Genomic DNA, 23,231 nt, shown 5'->3' with positions numbered 1-23,231 from the left:
TTGTGGGCTGGATGCCTCTATAATTGTGGGATCAGCTCTGTGCAGGTCTCCTGCCATTCCAGTCGTTTCCACACCATCCACACTAGTTAAAACTGTGGTGAGTGCACAGGCAGTACTTCTGGAGGAGCCTCTCCCCTTCCACTATCGTGCCCAATATGTGTACCCAAGGTGAGTGTCGGTTGCTTATATTTAGGAGCGTAAGGGAACTGGCCCCTTCAGAGCCTAAAGCCCTTGCAGTGTCACATGTGCTGTGTGTCTTCTTTCCCTGTGCTTTGGGTAGACCATACCTAATATTACATTTACTCCCTGTTTACAGCAGTTTATCTGCTTCTTTAATTGATGTCACAAAACCCTCGGAGAAAAGGTAAGGAAAGCTTCACTGTGTATGCCCCCAGGCACAAAATTGCCACACCTTAACTTTTTGCTTATAGAGCACTTAAAAAAGGATCATTTTATATTAGGGTTCATGTTTAGAATATTATGTTTTATAAAAAATAGGTCATCATGACAAACTTATTTAAACTGAGGGGAAAAAAACCCCAAGCTCTTCAGACTTTTCTAATCTTTCAGATGAGTGAAAAAAATACTAGAGTTACACAAGTCATACTGTTGGGTCAGCAACGCACAAATTTAATAAAATGCGAGTCTTTATGTGAATCCCACGAAAAGTCAGTAATAACTGCAGTCAGTTTCCGAATTCCTTAACACTCCTTCAGCAGCAGTGGCCACTGCGTGACATCTGGTGGCCATAAGGCGGCATGGCCAGAACACGGCACTACTGCAACTGCAGCGTGTGCCACCCTACCAGGTAAACCCACAGCGTATCAGCTCTCCTCCAAGCGGGCCAAACGCCCGCTGTAATAACTATTGCTGCAGTTGTGCGTTTTGCCACGGAACAGCCCAGCTTCGACTACTGCTAGTGTGTGGCACACCAGGATTCATATCTTCCTTGGATTTACGATGTTCCCTCCCACCTGAAAAGTTCTGTCCTTCCTGTGCACTCCTAGAGCTGTAGGACATGGAGATGGGGATTTGCTGAGTGACAGAATTGTGGGAGATATCCTTTAAAATGCAGAGGTGGAATTCACTGTGAACTTGGCCCTACTGTGGCAATAAAAACCATTCCAGAATGATGCTTTGGTACGTAACAGATGTCACTGGTGGCAGCAGGTACTCCTCATCCTCTTGTGACTGTGCTATAAAATCACAGAACATTAAGGGTTGGAAAGGACCCTAAAGATCACCTAGTCCCAACCTCCCTGCCACAGGCAGGGACACCTCCCACTGGACCAGGTTGCTCAAGGCCTTATCCAACCAGGCCTTGAACACCTCCAAGGTTAGGGCATCCTGGGCAACCTGTTCCAATGTCTCACCATCCTCACAGTAAAGCATTTCTTTCTAATATCTAACCTAAATTTCCCCTCTTCCAGTTTGTACCCATTACTCCTTGTCCTATCACTAAAGTTGCTGCTGAAGAGTCCCCCTCCGGCTTCCCTGCAGGCCCCCTTCAGATACTGCAAGGTTGCTATGGGGTCTCCACACAACCTTCTCTTCTCCAGGCTGAACAGCCCCAACTTTCTCAGCCTGTCTTCATAGGGTAGGTACTCCAGTCCTCTCAACTTCGTGGCCCTCCTCTGGACTTGCTCCATCTATCAGGGTGGATAAGATCTACTACACAAAGAATAATACAATATCCCGAATTGGAAGGGACCCACAAGGATCATGGAGTCCAGCTCCTGGCCCTGCACAGCACAGCTTCAAGGATCACAACCTGCGCCTAAGGGCCTTGTCCAAACGGTTCATAAACTCTGTCAGGCTTGGTGCTGTGACCACTTCCCTGGAGAAACAGGAGAAGATAACAATTGGGTAAGAGAGAGCAAAGAGATCAAGTGCTCAAAATCCTCAGACGCGCGGCTTATCGACTGAGCGACCCCGTCGCCGCCGCCTCAGGAGCGGGACCGGGACAGCTGCAGCCCAGAGACCTCCCGTCTTCGGCGCTGCCGCTGCAGCATCACCAGCACACTGGGGGCGGCGGGAGACCGACTCCAAGACCGACTCCAGGATGGACTCCGGGACGTACCTTCCCGCCGGGCCCTCCCTCCCCACCCCGCCGCTTCCGGCTTCTGGCGCTGGCGGGGGCGGGGCCGCGAGCCGGGCGGAAGCCGCTCGGCGGACGGCGCGTGCGCGTGGGGGCGTGGCCGCGTCGGGGGCGTGGCAGCAGATCGGTTCCTGCCCCGCGCGCGGGCGAGCGGGTGTCGCCGGTCGCGACAGAGGTAACGGCCGCGCCCACGCACACGCACGGCGACCCCGGCCTCGCCCGCGACCGCCCCTGGGCCCTGCCGCTGCCCCGGGACAGCACGCCCGGCGCTGTCGCCGCGGCGCTCCCGCACGGCGGGAGCACCGCTGATTCACGTCGGGCGGCCGCCGGCAGGGAGGGAGGGAGGCAGGCGGACAGACAGACAGACCGACAGACCCTGCGGGGCCTGGCCGGACCGTCCCCCGAGTTGCTGTCGGGGCGGCCCCGGGGCTCGGGCGGCGCTGGGCGATGCTGGGGCCCGTCTTGCGGCCTCGGTGACCCCCGGGCCGGTCCCGGCCCCGGCGGCGGGAGGCCGGGCTCGTGTCGGTGTTCCCGCCCTGTCTGCGGATACGGGCTCTGCCGGCTGCCCGGGGCACCGCGGCCTCGGGGGGTGCGGGAGCTGCGGGGTCACTACGGGGCGGTGACGGGAAAGGTCCCTTTGGCTCTGCGGCTGGGGTGTGATGCAGCCTTAGGAAATGCTAATTTACTCCTTATCCACCATGTGTTTGTAGTTGGGAACTTAATTCATCCCGTTCTTTGTACCAAGTGATGCGTTTAATGCCCCGGTGACAACGTTGATCACGTCTGCAGGAGCGTAGTTATGGAGGAGCCTTAAATAAGATTGCTTTTTATTCACAGTCGTGCTGACTTGTTTTTTTTTTTTGGGGGGGGGGAATGGGTTACAGTTTTAGCTGAAGAAACAAGCTGGTCTACATGTGCTTCACTGTCCATTGGAAGAATGACAGATGACAAAGATGTACTTAGAGATGTGTGGTTTGGGCGAATACCGACCTGTTTCACTTTGTATCAGGATGAGATAACTGAGAGGGAAGCTGAACCTTACTATGTGAGTATGACAAAGGTAGTCACAAATAGTCCAATGCCATGGTTGTGTTTGTTTCCTTCATTCTCATTGTGTGTTATGAAAAAACACAATGTTTTTCTTCCTATTCGTGGTACCTTCTGAAAGTAAACATATAACCATGCTGTGTGATTTGTTTCTCTTCACAGCAGATTGAAAACTTCAATCTTGTTTCACTAATGAGGGAAACTTACCACAGGTCATTAAGATCTTTTAAAAAAATTATGTAAAAGTCAGATATTAAGGTAAAAGAAGGAGGCTCTACATGAGTTTGTGTGTTCTTGGATAGTGACCAGAAGGGAGAGAACTTTTATGTTATCTTAATAAGAAAATACTCAGTCAGAGCTTTACGAAATCCTAAACACTAAGATTGGTCACCTGTGTAACACAAACTCAAAATGACCACTGGCTCCAGTATTTCTGCTCATGGATGACTTCTGCTTATTTTCTTTTATTTAAATGCCAGCAGCCATGAGAGATCTACCTCAACAGTAAGAAAAGCAAGTAGAATGATTTAACAGAACAGTGCCTGAACTGGATTGCTAGCTGATGATAAAAATGAGGATGATGGATATATTTGAGTTGTAAGCTGGAAGTGCATTCTGTAGTCACGTGGTATTTATTTATACTGTACTCATCAGTTTTCATTCTTTCAGCACCTAATAGACATTTGATTCATAGAGAATGTTAGCTGATTCAGTGAAACTTAAATTTGAAATGTAACAAGTGCATGGAAGGAATATCCTGAATTACTAGCTTTTATGTGATTCTGAATTTCTTAAGTCTTGTAATATCCCATTATACACTGAGTAGAACTTTTTTCTGTGTTCAATAGCATCTTTGTGTCATCAGTTTCTCATTTACTGAGTTAGAAATGTGTATTTATTGGGGTTTTGAAATGTAATAAACCATAATTGCTTTTTGTTCCGTGATAATAGTGCTCATCTTTCTATATTTTAGTTTTACCACTGGTAAAAGATAAACACTTTTACATCATAACTAGCTACTTTACTTCTGAGCTACCTCGAAGTCTCACACTTTAAATTATATATATGTGAGTTAAAATATATGTGCCTGCATTGTGTAGGAGCTACTTGAAAGGTATGAGTTGAAATATAGAGATGCGCAATCTCAATCTGTTTAACATCAGCATGGAAACTCTGAAACCGTGTTATCTTCATGGTGTGGCCATGAAGATAGGCCAAGGAGATAGTTTTAAGCTGGTAGGGTTTCTGTTATTTACTCCGCTTAAACTGTGCACAAAAATTCTCAATGCTTAATTCTTTATTTCTGCAAAATATGATTATTCACACATAACAATTCTAGAATTTTAGTTTCTTCATTTTTCAGGTCATGTTGGAGTTAATAGTATAGCTTTGCTTCTTGAAAGGACCAAGGAGTGATGCATATATGCATCACCTTATGACACTGCGTGGGGGTTGGAGAAGTAATTTAAAATTAACTTGTCTGTCTTTTGGAGAGAGTAATCACATAAAGACTAGGCAACTCTGGTAAAACACTGTCCTGTTGCTATAGTCAAATCAGGTAGGTTTCTGCAGAGTTACACTGGAAGTGGATATTTTTATTTTCTTTGGAGTGTTTCCTACAGATGCTTGTTTTGAGTGGAAGCGTATTTAGGAATAGTTAGGTTGAACTACTTTTTACTGCTGATCTATCTGATTTCTCCCTTGTCCTAAAGTTGTTATGAATTTTATTTTAAAATTATATACTGTTTGCCTCTTTGTGCAAACAACAAGAAGAAAGAAAATGTATACAGGAAGCATAGCACTTATTGGCTAAGAATTGTCCAGTGTATAAGGAACAAAATTACAGCAGAAGACAGTCTTAAAATGATGTTCTGCTGAAGGGTCTGGTCTTTAACAGGGCCACTCTTTGAGCTTCCTCGATGTCAAAAGTGTTGTTTGTAAGAGTGTCTGTAAGAGTGAGCAACGTGAAGCCATTCCGTGTTAGAATGCTTTGTTTCATCTTCCTGGACACTTTGCTGATCAGACTAGTCCAGTTCCTGTTAAGTCTGTGATTTTTCTGTTTTACAGGGTTTTGCACGTAAAATACTGTTTTGCTTTACAATAAAACCTGTGGAGATATCTGGAGAGGTGCTCTTTTTACACAATGATATATTGCAAACATTTACTTAGGCATTAGGAGTTCTTTGTATTTCATTTATCCTCCCGGTTCATAAGAAAACATTTCTGGTTATTGTGACTAAATACTGTAGCAATATACAATATGCAAAAGGAAGGTGTTGTTGCCGTTTGTGGAATTTTAGGGATGGCATGTTCTAGCCTACTAGGATTTATTCTGCCTGCTAATGTATTTGGAGATTTACTTTTGGTTTTTTAATTTAATAAGGAGAACTTCTAATCTTATTTGTTATCTTTCTGCTGGTGGAGAAGGGATATTAAAAGGTAACAAAATGAACATGTTTTTAAACTATGCTTTTAAAGATCTCAACAGATTTAGTATACTTGTAAATATCTAAGAGAATTAAAGCTAGAAAAGTGATAGAATTGGATCCTTCCATTTTTCCCATGGAAGGGGAAGACTGTAAGAAGGTAAAAGAGGTGGGAAGACCAAAAAAAAGAGTTCAGTGGGTTCTACAAATGCTCAGTCCCTGTTAATCTGATCAACTGTTGGGTTTTGTACTTCAGAGAGGCCTTTGAGGAGTGCTGGCCACATTCTGTTAAGTTCAGCTAAATGCTGAATGGTTTGTCTGTGATCTCTAATTGTGTTGAAATCAAAACTGCATTGTTCTTTCACACTACAAACTGAAGTAAAATATTTTACAGAGAAAGTTACACAGTTTAAATGGTATGTCAAACACTGTTGCAATAAATAATGCTTTAATATATTTATCTATTCCAGCATGGCTGTGCCACATGCAGCATGCTGAAAATTGGCTTTTGTAACAGTCCAAATAAGTCTCATCAGAATACACCAGCATTGATTTAATTGTAAATATCACACAGAAATAATACAAAATTGTTACCAAAAATATGATTGGGATAACCTGGACTTTATTCTCTCAGGAACAATCAGTGGATATGTGGAATAGGTTAATAAAGGATAAGATTATATTGTTGTTCAAGTCATTGAAGTACCAAACAATTCTCACTTGAGTGTATACATGACTCCTTTGAATTTATTGAGTTTATTTACCTTTTAAAAATGAAGTCTGTGTTTTGATTACCTTGCTGAATTAGACTCCTATGAAACAAGGGAGAAACAATACGATGATGGTATTAAAAGCAAAGCTGGATAAAGAAAACCTTCTACTACGTAGAAGACTGAGTGTTAACTGACATGATGACTGTGATGGTGGTGAGGCTTGATCTTATGTAGTTTTATATAATCGTAAAATTTAGGTGTATCACAGATGTAACCTAATGTAGCATTATGTAAAAAAAACAATCAGTTCTCTTCTTATAAGAACTTGATTTACTCCCCATACTTCTTTATGAATCTGATATTTATAAATTATAATATCATGGCCAAAATATTATCTAATTTATATATTAAAGTGTGGTCTGACTTGGAGAAATTCTGGAAGAATGTTGCAGCAGAGATCAAATTTTCCATCAGGCAAATATATCCTTATATGGTTTGGGATGTGTGTACCACAGACGTTCACTTAGGTCTAGCATTATTCATATACTATAAAGAAAACACTTTAGGAAGCAACACTGGTTATGAGGAACACTGGAACATTTGGAAAACAAATGTTTCTCTAAATATGCAAGATATAATTTACGTGTTCCTTAGGTCTATCTATTTTTATTAATAATTATGAAGCAAAACTTTACAGGATGAATACTGTTAATTTAAAATGTCTGTTCTACAGCTAATGGTGATTTTACAGGGAGGTTAATCTTTTCTCATTGGGACACTGAAATGCATTGTTTGTTAACGCTTACAGACTGATTTATCTGAAGTAAATGTGCCACACAGTTGTCAGTTAGAGCACTGATTGATGCAGTCTGCTTAACCACTCTTATTAGGCACGAGATTTTTAAGAAACAGAGAGGGGAGGAGGTTGCAAATAAAATAGCACAGCATTCTGATTTGAATAGTGTATAATGGTACACTTGAGAAAAAAAGATAGTATATGAGAATGCTGTAAGAAGGTATCTTGTTTCAACCGATAAAATATTTACAGTTTTCTTTCTGATTTTAGTTGCAGGATGAAGGTTAAATAGTGGAAGAATCATAGTAGCCTTGACTAATATGTCAAATTGGCAAACCCAGTGCAAAGAAAATGGAAATTGCCAGCTATTGGAAGTATAAAACACTTGAAAATCAAACTTTAAGCAGCTAGTTTTCAATTTTTTTTTTCTGCCTTGTATTTGAATTTCGATTTTGAAGTAATAGCAGATACACAGTTGCTCATTCTATACAGTAAGAAGTTAGAATCTCTTCTTATGTGTTCATATGAAAAAAGTTTAAGACTTCATTATTTAGCCTGCTTAAATACAGAAAAGTGGAAATTGAATTCCACTGTTCTCCCTCCCACCCCACTGAAAGAATCAAGAACTTAATTTTATACTGTTTTTTGCTATTAATTTTTTTACAATTTTTTGTGTTAGTGTGTTGGATACTGATATTCTTCATCTTCTGAGTACATAATTTTATAGCCTTTCATTACCATTAATAAGTAAACTAAAGATGTTTAAATGTCTAAAAGACATTTTACCTTGAAAAAGGGAAAAAGAGAACGCTGACTGAATTTTTGTTATGAAAATGCCTACTTGTTACAGATTTTTATTAATTTAGTATATTTTATATATACTCAAAGCTTCTATAATTTTTTTTCAGTTGCTTTTGCCAAGGATAAGCTACTTGACATTGGTAACAGACAAAGTGAAGAAACACTTTCAGAAAGTTATGAGACAAGAGGAAGTTAGTGAAATATGGTTTGAATATGAAGGTACACCACTGAAATGGTGAGTTTATTTAACTTTGTACCTTTATGCAGTTTGTCATGTCATGAGTTCCCAGGTTCAGCACAGTGTCAGTACTTCTCCTGAACTAATCACTCCCTTGGGTTTCAAAGGTGGCAAAAGAGGAGGAGGGTAAGAAAAGCATGTTGTTTGGGAAAAACAAAAGAAGATTTAATTTTATACATATAGTAAAAATACGGGCAGAATAAAAACAAGTATGTTCAAGGCAGAGGTTGTTCTGTGCTTACCATTTTTGTTCTAGTTGTTAGTGTAACATGAAATGCCTGTGGTTTTGGCTTTGCCGTTTCTTGCAGGAGAATCACCAAATAAGTCTTGCTTTAACTTGTTCCACCTTCTTAAAATATGCCTAATGACACAGATAGGAAGTAGTTTATTTCTGGAATCTGAGTGCAAATAGGTTACATACTTAAAGATAATAAAACATGTAACAGTTTTCACTGGTGTGATATGTGTTTGCACTGTAAAACAGTCTAATACGGATCTGCAAGCTTTTGTTGAATTCAATTAGTTCAACTTTATTTTTGTTCTGTCATATAGTCTATTCAAACTATCTTCTTTTGGGGTTTTGGGGTTATGGTTTTGTTTTTTTTTTTGTGAGAGGTTAGGGAATCAGACTGACATTGTTTCATTTAATTAATTTGGTAAACACTGTTCATCAGATATTGTTTCTTCCTCTGCTGGGAAAGAGTTTTAAAGAAAATACTTTAAGAGCTGCAGTGTTTGCTATCTCTATATAGATAGCATCAGCTTTCCAGAAGGTATTTAGTATTTTGAATGCTGAAGAGATTTTTATCTCTTTTTATTTCCTGTATCATAACAGGAAAGAAAACTACCAGTGATGTTTTTTATCTTCTTGAACCTAGAGTGTCTTATGACAAGCATTACATCGTGGAGTCCCTGTAGACTTGGTGATATAGTAGATCTCTTCTAGTCTTTTTTTTCTTTGAGACCAACCTTAGTGCCTTGAAAATATGTAAATAGAAAAAAGTATAGAACCTGCCTTTTTTACCTTTTTCATAACTGTCTGGCAAAACCAGTTTTAGACATCTATTTAAATTATCTAGGATTTAACAAGAATTTCTTGTGTGCCACAGTGACTTTGAGTTGTGGATACTGTCTAAATAAACAGCAAGGTACCAAGTTTTTCCTGGTTTGTTCATAATCTCAGATAGAAAATGGGAAGAAACTGTAAGCTTTCACTGAAATTGTAAAAAGAAATGAAAGAGAGACTTTTTATATCAATCAAAAATACAACTGTATTTTCTATAAGTTTTCAAATACCATGATGATTAAACTAGAATTAAAAAAAATAATTGTAGAACGAAGAGTAAAATATAAATTATAATTCTAAAATTAAGTGATGAGTTAGTAAACTCATTGAACATTGAGATGGAAACGAATAGTGTAATGATGATCTGCTAATTAAGGCTCTGATCTTTGAGAAAAGCTCAGGTATTCTGCCAGGAACAGTGTTGATTTCAGTGGAATTGCATTTCTAAGGAAAATGCTATCTGTAAACCATTATTTTAGGAGAATGGTAATTCCATATATAACCGAAGCTTCTTCCAGGGAAGACCCAAATACCAGAACTGAGAATTAGATTTTGCTAGTAGTTTGTAGAGAAGGAATAGTGAGCATTAATGTTTAATATTTTTAGCTATGACTTCTGCATTCAGAATGAAATAGAACTTGTTAATAATCTTGCTTATTTTAATTATTTGCTTTTTATTGTGAGGTCATGTTGCTTATAGTCAGTGGAGTTTCATACCTGGTTGGGATGAAGTGTATCTCTGTTCAGCTGCAGCTCTTCTCTTTTCCAGTGAGATTTTTGGTGGAAGTCTGAAACATAGTTTCAACTTCATGGGCTGCAGCACATGGGCCAAGTTCCTGAAGGAGGAGGAAGCTCTCCAGGTCTGGAGATACAGGGGCCTGGGGCTTCCCACTGAGATTGTTGGGACAGGGAAGATGGTCTCTTTGCCTGCAGAAGGTGTGTGTACTGGGGGGGAGGCTCTGTGTCACCAGGGTAAAGGGCTGCAGGGAGAGGTTACCAGACTGTGCAGCATTAGTGACTACAAAAGGAAATAGATCAAATCTCAGAGACCCTGCAGCTACAGGAGCCTAAACCTACAATTACACTGAAAGAAATACAGGCAAAATCTGTGGTTATTGGATTAAAAGCAGTCTCCGAAGACATGGAAGAGCAGGAAGCTTATGAGTTCTGGCAACAGGAGGAAGGTTCCAGCGTAGATTCAGTTCTGTCTGCAGGTGAAGGACTGAAAGCTTTGTCCAGTGATGCATCTGATGTTGCTGAGCCTGAACTGTGCAGGGACACCAGGAGGAAATGACAAAAATAAGTCCAAAGCCTGTATTCTGTTTATTGTCATTTCTCCAGGATTTTTAACTCTGCCATTTCACAGTCACTACAGCTAAAGCTGCCACTGATTATCATATCCAAAACTCTTTTGTCTTGTTAATAAGTAACAGATTCAGCTGTGGGTCATGTCTGGTCCATCCATCTTGACTGCTTGTGTCTCACTGTCTAGATGTCGGAGATTAACATGAAAACAGGGTCTGTGATGCAGAACTTCTTGAGTTTTTTAAAGAAGACTTCTATCTATTTCCTTACCTGGATTGCATGATCTGTTGCCCTGACTAGTACTTCCTCTGATCCTGAACCACAAGAACTCAACCAACCTGTTGTCTGTCCCATTAAGTTTCATCCATCTAAGCTGCTCCCTCACATGGATGACAGCCCTCTGTCCTCATCTGCCCTGCGTGTCTTTACTGAGCAGTTTACGTCAGTCCTTTCACAACAGTATTCCAGTTGTGCAAGCTGTCTCACTCCATCTCAGGCAGACCAGCACTATCACAGTTATGTTGCTGCATGTGGAACTCTAGTTTCTCCTGCTTGTTTCCCAAGCTGTGTGCACTTATGTAGACACAATTGTGGTAGACTCTCTTCTACCTGCTTTTATCGCTTTGACATCTCCCTTGTAGCTGTCACTTTTCGTCACTTACTTTCAACACATGTCCATTAATTTCTGTTTATCTGTGGGCTTTTATTCACATTCCTGTTTTTTATGATCTAAAACTCTCCTTACCAGGCTGCCCAACCTGAAGGCAAAGATACTTGTGTCCCACTTAGGTGGATTCCATCTCTCCCCAGCATTCCTTTATCCCCAAAGAATGTCCTGTGTATGTAAAAGCCAAGTCCAGTTACTCACACCTCTGAGCCAGTGTCCTTTTATGGCAGAATTGTGGAGATGCCACCTAGCCTCTAGAGCTGTATAGTCACTTTTGATACACTCAGGAGTTCCCTTGCAGCACTTAAGATTTGTGCCCATGTGGGTGAACAGCAAGGACTAATAATCCAAACACAGGACAAACTTTGCTAGTCTGCAACTTCTTAACAAGCGGCAGACCTCTGCAGGTTAACAAGTGAGGTTGGCAGGTGGGGGAGAGCTCCCTCCTGTGTCGTATAGTCTCCTAGTACTATCACTGCTTCCTTTTGCTGTGGATTTGCTGTTCATCAGCTTCCTTAGAACTTCCAGCTGCTTGTCTGCCATTGAGGCACTGATAGCAGGTAGAGAAGGAGCCTGCCCTCTTGCCAGAGGTTAAGGAAACTTTTCTGTCTGACCATCCAGGATGGTGTGGCAGTCACATACTCGCACCACCTGAGCTGGGACCGAGGTCCCTTTGCAGCTGGCGTCTCCAGGGACCTGATGGGTGTCCTGTGTGACACACCCCACGTGCGCACAGTCAGACAAGGTTTCCTTACTGGCTTGACCCTTGGCTTCCCAAAGCAGTCCCAGATGTCTGGATCCTGAAAATAGTTTCATTGTGGTGCCAACAACTGAATAACAGTTTGAGCTGGGTGCCTCTGAAGAGGTACCCCAAACAAAGGAAACCCTGGGCTCTTATACCCTCTTGCTGTATGTGTGCAATAGTCTGGGGTTTTCCTGCTGGGTTGTTGACTCCCACTGCGTCTCCAAGTGTCTGGTCCCCTGGCCACAGCCACAGGTCCCCATGCCCTTTGTCATGCAAGGGGTTAGTGCCAGTTCCCAGCCTTGTGCTTTGGGCTCCCTTCACCCAGAGCTCAACCTGCAGCTGGCACTGCAGCTGTGCACCAAGCTACCTGCACCGAATGTATTCCTCAATACTACAGGTCACAAGACTCTGGTCTTCCCTATCTTTTGAGTCTCTGTTGACCACTCCAATGACTGCCAACTCTCCTCCTCAAGTTCTCATCTCTGCAAGGTCTCAGTGAAGATGCCATCCATCTCTTTATTTTTCCTGATAGTGTGCAGCCCACTGACCTCCTGCAGCTCTGTAATTTGGTGACATAGCTCCTTCACTTACAAGCACTTCCTCTAGGCAAGGACATTTCCTCTGCTTGCCTCAGCCCTCAGGAAAGGTCCCAAGTTCTTGTGGCAGCTTGAGACCTGGAGAGCTGCATCCTTTCTCAGGAGCTGTGCCTGAGCCACATGCCATTCTGATGTGCTGGAGTGGTTTCTTCAGCAGATGCTAGAGGTTGACACCCTATAGCTTGTTTCCATCCTATTTGAGCACTTGGACATGGCCTTCAGTGGAGTTTTTGTCCCCTTTCTGTGGATTGTATTCTAGCCCTGGATGCATAGGTGTCTCTCTTGTACCAACTGGGTGGATGACTGACCCTTCCTATTCTTGAATCAGTGGAAGACAGAAGGTCAAAGCACTATTTGGTCAGGCATCTATCAGCTGTGCAAAGCACAGGGATTTTACTGAAAACATCTTGATTACATGAACTTCATTATGTAATCTATACTGGGTAGAAGATACAGAGGTAGACCAAGACCTGATGCAGGCATTTTTGTGTGGGCGTGGGGTTTTGTTTTGTTTTTGTAGTTACCTATTCTATTGTATAGATGGAAAGTAACTGGAAGTAATTGTTCATGTTTGTGAAAGTTCGTGTTCATCTTATTATCAAAAGAAATCTCAAAAGAAATCTGACTCTTGTTAGTTAACTTGTCTGAAAAACACTCTTTTGTGGAACTCTTGCTGAATCCCTATTAAGGGACATGATTGGCAGTTAGTAGTAAAAAGTCTTGTGGTAAGAACTTGAACGTTAGCAGTGAATCAGGATAAATCTGGATGTGTGCTCTGTTGTTTGTTCTCGTGTAAGTTCAGGAGTTGTAGTAGTTTTTTGGGTTTTATTTTGCTGTTGTGGTGAATTCGTCTTAGCTTTGGGGTAGCTCACCTGCAGAGGGTGCTAAAGCACTGCTGTGTAAGAATTTAACAGGTCAGGAAACTGGCTTGGCACAGGTGCTTTTAGAGCAACGCTCTCAATTATTACTCTCCAGAGTTTAAAACTTATGTATGTGCTTGGTTCTGCGCCCTGTGCTCAGTCCCATTCAGTTCAGTGAAGCTACTGAGTTTACACTTAAGCGTGTGTTTATCTCTTTGTGGGATGAAAAGCTAGTAAGGCTCTTTTAGTTATGATTTTTGAAAGATAACAGAATGGAACTTGATGTGCTAAAAGAAAAAAAAAATTATCAAAAATCTTGCCCTTGTCTGCATGTGAGAAAACTGAAGGAAGGACTTTTTAACCAGTGCCTGTAGAAGTTTTGTGTGTGTGAGATTTATTCCTTATACCTCTGGGGGCTGTATCTTCCAATGAATTTAAAGGAGAGAAAGCTATAAACCAGAAGTGAATACTTGGAGGAAGCAAACTTCTTTATGTAGCTCCTTTAATCTAGAATACCACTGAAATACAAAATTCCAATTTATTTTTTTCTTCCCCTTTCATTCTTTTTAATTTGATAGTAAAGATATAGAGTTCATATTGATCTATCCTCTTTCAGCCCTTTACAGATATGTCATTTTTTCCACTTTGCTGTTTATTCTCTACAATGACATCAGGCATGTGAGAGGGGGAGAGGATGTTAAGGGACTGTGTGGTGTAAACCCAGGGCATTGAAATATCTGAAAGCATGTAGGCTTTTCTGTCAGACCAACTATTCCTGCCACTGTTAAACTTTTTAACTAGAAGTTCTGTTTTGAAGGGTTCCACAGAGCAGCTGTAGGCCATGTAATGCTGTTGCAAAAGTAGCAGTGTTTTGTGTCTACAGCTTGGATACCATGGGTTTAGATATTGAACATGTAAATTCCAGGCTCAATTCTGCCAGAAACTGTCGGTCATTTATACTTGCCTGTATAATTTTTCTGAATAAGCAATAAATAATGCTAAGTGTGGGATTCAAACAGCTAATTTTTTTTGTGTGTAAATGCAAGTATGTTAACTGTTATATGTAGAATTAAATTCACACTGTCTATATTAAATGAATATCTCGTCATTTTTAGGCATTACCCAATTGGTTTGCTGTTTGATCTTCATGCATCAAATACAGCCCTTCCTTGGAGCATCACAGTACATTTCAAGGTAAAACTGAAATACACTCTTAGTTAAGAATAAGTGAGCATAAGATTGCATGAAGTTTGGAAGCTAGGAAAAGGTTTCGTAATTATTTTATAAAATAAGTGAATGTTCATTCTTCAGGAAGTGCGTAAAGCTTTCCGTAAATCTGCAGTTGTTTTCCATGAGACTGTGTGTGCTTTCATGACTTCCCTTAGAAAATTATCCTGTTTTTTGAAAATCCAAAATTGTTTTTCACGATAAGTTATGAGACAATGTCAGTGCAATTAAGTAGATAAAAGAGAATTTTCCATAATGTTTTTTATTCTATCATCTGGAGTTGACTGAAGATTGGGAAGATTGAGAAGTGCTCATCCTTTTAGGCATGTATGAGCATGGATATGAGACACTGTAGAAAACCTTAAAGTCAGGGAATGCTGATGTACTTCATGTTGGTCCCTTTTAGAGAACTGAGTGAAATTACTTTCTTTTTGTGGCAGCTTAGTCACAAGAGAGACAGTATTTTGATTGTACATTGTAAAACCATTAGGTATGACTTAATTGACTACTGATCTTTGTTCCGAAAGGTACTTGAGCAGGGCAAGCTTTGGTGCAGGATTCTTGCATACCCTGAAATGCATTGAGACAATAATTCTAGGTATGTTTTGAATTCAAAAGCACAACTAAAAATCATGGATATTTAATTTTGAAATGTTAATTTCTCCCTTGTAAAAGAAACAATACAGTAGGAAAGCTGATCTGAAGGACAGTGCTAGGTTAATAGGCTTGACTTCAGTATGTGAGAAATTTGAGTGAAATTAAAAATGTACTGGGAAGTAGTTGTTTTGAACGTTTTCATTCAAACAATTATTCTCTTCAAGGTGTGTTAGAAAAGTTTTTTTTAGCTGTAGTCATATTCTTTTTGGAAGTGTACACTAAAATCATACATTCTTATTATATGTATTTCTACATGTTGAAATTTTTAAACTGACTAAATAAATCTGAAGTTAGGGGTGTTTTTGAAACCACTGTAATTGCTGCACTTCTGTCTGATAAATGTCAGAAACCTGGGATGAAGTAACTTCCAGAGTGTTCTGAAGAAAATGTAGGGCATCTAGTTTCATAAATCATGATTTAATTGTTATGTTCTGAGAGCTCTGGCCTATTAACAGTGGCATTGTGTGGATGTTGCCATTGCAAAGTAGAGGCATCTAGAGAATTAAGTTGCAGCACCACAGCTTCTCAATTTCATCCAGTAATGTAAATTGATTTTAATGTCCTTATATTGCTGCTTACCAAAAGATCAGCTACTTTAAGTTTTTCTCAAAGGTGTACATTAAAGATCAACAGAAATAATTTACTACTAAGGCAGTGTTATTTTAAAAGCTGATGTATTTTAGTGATATAATACCTTGGAGTTAGCACCTGCATAATTGCTCTTCCCATTTTGATGTAATCTGAAAGTTTATTTAAATAACCCCCTCTTAATCCCTAAAGTCAAAACATAACTGAAATATGTCAAAATATTGACGAGGTTTACATGTGTTACAATTTCTTACAGCTGAATAGTTTAGCTGTGGGATTTCTGCCTAGATTATTCTTTTAATTTCTGTGTAGTTGTTCTTCAAAGAGTCATAATTTTCATTTGGCTTAATTGAACAGTGTTAAATTTTTCTGAGGTTTTACTTTTGTTGTCATGGTTGTCTCCTTTCTTCTACCAAAGCATGCAGTCAACAACAGATAACTCAAACATCTGTAAAGAGAGTTTTTCAGCTTTAAAAAAAAAGTCAAACTCCCCCTATCAGGTTTCTTTGTTTAAAGTTCAAAACATGAAAAAGGTTTATTTCTGTTCAGCAGAAGTTTGGAAGTTGACAGATGCTTGTAATTGTCCTCCTGTGTTATGTATGCAGACCAAATAATAAACACACTTAGTCTTTGCATTGAAGAATCAGTTTATTATTTTGTTCTTCAAGTATGCAATAAAATAACATGCATTCATATCTTGTAAAGTTGAAAAACAGTTGCATTAAGTAGTTGCATAAGGATGAGCTTGAACAGCATACAGTCTGAGAATCATGAGAGGCTATAGACTGGGAAGTTGCTTTTTTTACCCAGGTGTGGCTTTAGAGGAGGAGGGAAACTCTATCCCTTCCTGTTAAAATCATCTCATGTTACTCTGCAGCATGCTGAGCACTATTCATGTTCTCAGTGTGGCAATCAACTCTCCAGATTTTGGGCAGTAGATAAGAAGTGGTGAACTGTTCTGGAAATAGTTGTACTACTGGAGAAGAGGAAACTGGGTGTGCCAGGGGAAAGGCTGATGTTCTCCTGCTGCTGAAGCCCTTATCTGCTGGTGCCTGTCTCTCCACCCATGACCTGATGTAGAGGAGGAGAGACTGCATCTGTCCTTACATAACAGCTATCATCTTGGGTTTTTTAGGTGAAAATTGGGTTGGGTGGAGTGAAGAGGAAGTACTTTTCCATGTAGCATGTGGATAAATTGTGGAACTGCTAGGAGATATTGCGGAAGCTAGAAGTATAAATGTATAAATTTTGAAAGAAAAGACCACAGATGGTAACTAAACACAGATACATGGATGCTCTCCCTGCCACTGGATACATTCTTTGTGGTTTTTCATGCCCTGTTTTCTGTAAATGTAGTCTAATGCAACTAGACTGTCACAGTATAAACAGATAGAACTAGAACTGATAAATATGGGTGGAATGGAGTTGTGAAACCAGACTGTTGAAATTGCCTGTGAGGTTGTTCAGCTGTTTTATATGAGAGGTCATTTAGTGCTCCTGTCTGTACAAATGATACCTATTTCTTTACGACCAGTTCATGCTGCAAGTGTCTGCTTGTATGTGAAAATAAAAACCAGTACTCATTGAGATTTTGAAGAAAATTGAAGTCAACCCTTGGTAACTTTTCTTTCAAAGATACAGAACATGGAGGGAGTAAGACATAACCAATAAGAGTACTTGAATTAAAGTTGCTTATGTCATTTCTCAAAACCTTTTGCAAATCTCCTAGTTGTAGAGCCAGGGGTGGCTATCAGCTTGTTTACGATTGACCCTTTCTTCAGGGAACAATTGATCACTGTTTCCTCAAGTAGAAAGAAGGCAAGGAGAATTTAGAAAAAAATAAAAATACAAGCACACGTGATCTGATAATAAGTATAAAACTTATTATTCTATGCCCTGAATTATAAATCAGTGGGGATGCTGTATTTTCTGTTGATAGTCTCACGTAGATGAAACTGTTTCATATGCTTCTTGTAGACGCAGCAGGGGTTTTTTTCTAAGTTATCACTTTCATATTTAGGTTTTTCAGCTTCTGCTTACAGTAGTGCACAGAAATGTGTCACTGCTTTCCTACTAAAGAAAAGAGTAGACAGCACTGAGATTCTTTCTAGGAGTGTTTTTGAGCCTTTCACAATGTTACTCCTTAGAAACTGGGAAAATTAATCATGCCACACCTAGTTCTACGCCTGTGGCTAGATTCTTTACACTAGCTTAGCTAGCTCTGACCAGTTTTAAATATATCCTTGTTATTCTGCAGACTACACTGTGTATGATTTCTGGAACCCACCCCCAGAGACTGAGATTTCCTGCAATTTGAAATTCATTGGAAGAAAGTCACCAGGAAGATATCTACTTGTAGAAAGAGAGAAATGTCCAAAATAAGACCCTGCAGTTCAATATTTAGACATCTTTGTAGCAAAACAGTCCTTGTAACAAAACTGTTGTTTTCATAAGCTTAGCTTAACTGTCAGCTTTTAACTATGAAAGTAATTTTCTAGGTTCCTACATTTCTTGGCATTAGGTATATTAGGTTTCTTCCATTTTTTTGAAAGATGCCAGTGTTTCATTTTGAATTCTTGCATGTAAAGAACTTTTTTGATCTTTTAAGTATGCTATTTCTGTCTGTTCGTTTCTTGTAGATTGGTTACCAGACATTACATTTTTTATTTGAGCAAGTAAAGTGAACTTCTGAAAGTATTTTACAGGCCTATGCAGATGTCAATTGGAAAATAACAATCCCAGTAATGTTTTTTTAGTAATCTTGGGCCCAATTATGCTGAGACATTCAGCTTTATAGGATAAAATGGGAGTAAGGTCTGCCATAGAAGAACTTTCCTTGTTGTTTTGTCCTGTTTAATGTCTTTATACTTGGCCATTCTCATATGAGAAACCAGATTTACCTCTGTCCTTAGATTTCTAGTCAGCTTAACATACATCGGTCCTAAGTAACAACAGCGCTCCCTTTGCTACTTCAACACCAAAAAGAAAAGAGACTAACAGTCTTCTCTTTGCTTTATGGCCCTGTTTTTGCAGAATAACCTTTTGATCCGCAGTTTCCTGAGTTTGGGTTCATAAGGAGAAATCCCTATGTAAAATTCAATTATTTAATTTCCAACTCTTTTCAATAACCTAATCAATATCACTGTTGTCCTCAGAATTTCCTTCAGGAAAGGCAGTCCCCAGCTCCCTTTCACATTGTCTACTGGTAGTGGGTTTTTCATATTTCGGGTCCCCCTTTTTTGAAGCATTTTTCACTATTTTTTCCTGGGTTTATGTGGAGGAGTGAAGGTATGGGGTTTTTTGCAGTGTTACATTGCTCCTACTGCGACGTGTTAAATATGTTGTAAAGGCTTTTGAAAAATATCCCATTATATGTACTTATATTTCAAAAATGGTTTTGACAGTCCCTCACAAAAGCTTTTTGAAGTGCTAATTTGTAGTGGATTAAGAGGAAAGGGCCTCTGGTGGAATAGGATGAGAATTAAAGTATAAAAATGTGGCAAGCCCTTGTTATGGAAGGGAGTACTAATGATGCCACTGCTCTGGTTTGGCTCTGAGGTTTGCTCAGTTCAGTATGGTCATAAGCAACTGTGAAAATAAGATGAATAAGAAGGGAATAAAATAGGCTGGGTTTTAAAACTTGTAATAACTAAAGGTAATGGATTTGTGGTAATGAGTATTTATGTTATTATAAAAAGGCAAGTGATAGTAAGTGATGATAAAAGAAAAGGTAGAGGAAGAACAACCACAACTGTATGCCTTTACAGTGCAGGACTTCTGATCAGTTAATTTCCAAAGAAATATTTTTAGTACCTGAACAAGATTTACTACTATAATTCCTTAATAAATTAATTAGGAGAGGTAGTTGTCATTTACTGAGGGGATAAGAGTTACATGAGGAATGGTAGCTGTGCATTTGTGATGCTGAATGCAGTGTACCAGCCCTAACTAAATAAAAGGGGTATAGAATCAAGTCACAAGAGCTAGCAATAGTCACATGGATTAGGTAAAGTTGGAGCTGACAAGGATTTCCAGTATCTCTAAGGAAAAATGTTTGTAAGTGGAGATATGCTGTAGTTCATATATGTGGATGATACTACTTGGAGGAAACATTTTTCAAGGGCCTACATAGAAAGGGGTGATAAACTACCACTGAGAGTCAGTATGAATTAGATGCTTGTCATTTACTTCCCCCCATTTTCTCCTGTTTGTTGCCTGAGAATTGAACATCTGCTTGAAAACATGTTAAAATTCTGTTTTTACAGAAAATTGTTCAGCTTTTATTTTTCCTGAAACATTTTCACTGCAAACTGTTTCTTTTCAGCAGAGTGGATGGTTGTTACATTCTTCCATAAAGTAGAAGATTCCAGTATGCTTCTTTTGCATAAATATATGCCTGTTTTAAATTATCGTTTATTCTTCATCATCCAAGGTATGTGATGCAGTTATTTCTCTTGATCTATCATTTCTCTTTGTAGAATTTTCCAGAAAAGGATCTTCTACACTGCCATTCTAAGGATGTGATTGAAGCTCATTTTATGGCTTGTATAAAAGAAGCAGATGCTTTAAAGCACAAAAGTCAAGTCATCAATGAGATGCAAAAAAAGGATCATAAGCAACTGTGGATGGGGTTACAGAATGGTAAATACAACACATCAAGTATTAATTATATTTAAGTCTAGCAAGCTAATAAATATGTTTTTCAAATTGGAGTTGTGCTGGGGGATATAAAATGTCATTGTTCTGCAGAATTTTTGTCTAATGTCATGGAAAGCATTGATAGTTTTGGTGGGTTTTTTGTGGTGTTTTTTTTTTTTTTTTGGTTTTTTAACTAAAGTTGTCATTTTGGTGATAATTCAAATGTGGCTTGAGTTATTCGAGGAACTAGATTGGATTGTGACTGTTTTAAGAAACCAGAATTAGGAAAAAATCAAAATAGATAAATGTTGTTTAACATACTTTTTGGAAGACACTTGGTGTGTTAAGTGCTCAGTATTAGTGATCTTGGACCATAAAGAAAAGAGATTGTCTCCTAGAGGATTTTATAAAAGTGTTCTTATTTTGCACAGATGGCATGAATCTGTATTGCAGCGCAAAATAAAACTTCCTTTGTTTGTAGTGTCTTCCCTTGTTATGATTCTTAGAGTCCTTTAAATTGAAAAGCTTTTGTAAGTATTTCAGAAACTGCTCTGTAGAATGGGTGCTAATGCCACTCTCATTGCATTTTTCTCATCCCCTGAAGCTGTCATTTGTTATCACTAGTAAATTTATTTAATGGTAACATTTTACTGTAAACATGAAGGTGTTTATTCTGTGTTCTGATACAAAATACTAAATGCTTAGAATTAACATATTCCCATATGTGTATAAGAAAGATTAAATGAAACAGGAGAACCTTTGAATGCAAGAAGACTTGAATCATGCATTTGCTTTAGACAAGGAGATTCTAAGGTAGTTTGGGTTTAATGAGTGTATTTAGTGAGCGGGGGGCTTTCTTTTTTTTTTTTTTCATTGTTGTTTAGTGGCATTGCCTTTCATATGGAAGTTGAAATTACCACTTCTGTGATAATTTTGGAGATGAATGCTTATTAGAAACTCTGGTTTCTATTTTTTTATTTAATTGAGTGAGAGTTAGAAATTGCGGGATTATCTTAATTTGCCATTTGAGTGGTAAGATCTTGAGGGAGGCCATACATACCTGCAAAACTTAGCAAGTAAGAAATTACACTTTATCTAGTTCAATTCCAAGTACTTCTTGAGAGATTCTGTATTGTATAAATACTAGTCAGCAAACTGACTGATAATATGTTCACTTTTGTGAATTAGCAGTAAGTAAGAGTTCTGGTCCAATGAAAGGCAGAATCAGTATAAAAATAGATATTTCCCTAAAGCTTATGTCATTACAAGTCAATTTAAAATGCAATTTTAATAATGCTGTAGAAAAGAAGTATTTTGTTATAATAGTATTTGTCTTGCAAGCAGTTTAGTTCGAGGTGCAAAATGCTATGTGAGCATAATTTTGCTTTCTATTTAAAAAATTATTAGCTTTATTGCAAAAAGAAATTCTGTCACTTTGTCCCAGTACTCAGGTGTTCCAGGCAGTGCATTTTATGTGCTCTTTTTATTAATACTTTTTAAAAGTAAGGCTAAAAGACCTCTAACGTGAGTTACAGTGTGAGTATAATGAGTTACAATATGAGTATAATAATGGCTGACATGATGAAACAGTACGAGTTAAGATTCTTTTCTTAACCAGAAGTTATAGAACCTTGATACTCTCAATATGTAAGGTAAAATGACAGATACACAGCATGGTTTTTTCCACGCTCATCTTAGGCTATATCTTTTAGTTGATTATTTGTCTAAGAATATCTTCAGTTGTAGGGAAACCAGAATTTTTCTGTTTTGCTCTATCACGTTAGGAACAGAGGTTGCCTAGCAAGGTTAATTTCAAGAAGGTTTCACTGTACTTAGTAAGAAATTGCACCTGTGGAATCTGACCCGTAAATGAGAAGTTTAAGCAATGTTTTGAATACTTTCAAATGCTAATTTTAATTTCTCAACTCTTCATAAAAGAGAAACAAGAAAAGCTTGTGAAACCAAGAAAACTCTTTTTAAGTATGTTGTATCTTTCAATATGTTCTTATAGGCTTTTGTTTGAGATGTTATAATTTTAAACTCCTTTGTGAAACAGAATGAATGACCACAAAAAAGAAAAGAAAGTAGCATTTGTGATACCTGCTTTGTAAGTAAAGATACATCTGCAGGTTGTTTTTTCTGTGAAACTTCAAACAATTTTCTTCAGTTCTTAAATATAGGAACTGTTATTTGTTTAACAAGTGATAGCAATACTTACAGTATCTGTTAAACTTACATTTTTGGGGAAAAAAAATCCAATTTTGCTTATTTGGAGAAATGTGACTATCAATTAATGTATAATTTGGTATAAGTGTTTCTGCTGAGAAGCAAGTACTTGAACAGGTAGCATGTGAAACTTAACAGTTTGCCTCTAGATGGCTTTTAAGGGAAGAGCTGTAGTAGTGAATTTGTGGGAAAATCTTGTGCTGGTAGCAGCTGGTAGTTATTCATAACAACCTTTACATCCTTCCTGCTACCATTTCTGGTTTTGTGTTATCTGCTACCAAATTAGAAAAGTAAACATACTCTTCTATCTTGTGCTGTGTTTTTTCTTGTTCTTCAGACTTCAGTTAGCCTATTTTTGTCCATAAACCTGATATTTCTTCACTGCGACAATTCTTTGGGACAGGTACATTTTGACCAGTGTCGTGGATGTGTGACTGTGGTAGGGAAGTGATAAAAGCAGACTATATATCTGTACTGACCTTTGTTCCTGTGTAAGGATTGTTAAAATTCTTTGGTCAGAATTCATGGAAAATGTTT

At 38.8% G+C, this 23,231-nt stretch overlaps 1 protein-coding gene across 9 annotated transcripts in view; it reads left to right on the top strand.

Annotated features, from left to right (window-relative positions):
* The first annotated feature begins 2,194 nt into the window (after positions 1 to 2,194).
* The window catches only part of ATG5 (autophagy related 5), a 74,485-nt gene continuing 53,448 nt past the window's right edge, over positions 2,195 to 23,231 (top strand). For all 9 annotated transcript variants that reach the window (XM_017829286.1, XM_017829272.1, XM_017829257.1 and 6 more), the window contains exons 1-5: positions 2,195 to 2,273; positions 2,983 to 3,143; positions 7,989 to 8,116; positions 14,474 to 14,552; positions 20,309 to 20,471. In XM_017829286.1, the coding sequence (XP_017684775.1) occupies positions 3,036 to 3,143; positions 7,989 to 8,116; positions 14,474 to 14,552; positions 20,309 to 20,471 (478 nt within the window). In that variant the 5' untranslated portion in view covers positions 2,195 to 2,273; positions 2,983 to 3,035. The remainder of the gene's footprint in view (positions 2,274 to 2,982; positions 3,144 to 7,988; positions 8,117 to 14,473; positions 14,553 to 20,308; positions 20,472 to 23,231) is intronic.

This window comes from Lepidothrix coronata, unplaced genomic scaffold, assembly GCF_001604755.1.
Source record: "Lepidothrix coronata isolate B3197 unplaced genomic scaffold, Lepidothrix_coronata-1.0 Scaffold5, whole genome shotgun sequence".
Classification (NCBI taxonomy): Eukaryota; Metazoa; Chordata; class Aves; order Passeriformes; family Pipridae; genus Lepidothrix; species Lepidothrix coronata.
This window is presented reverse-complemented; position numbering and strand designations above follow the sequence as displayed.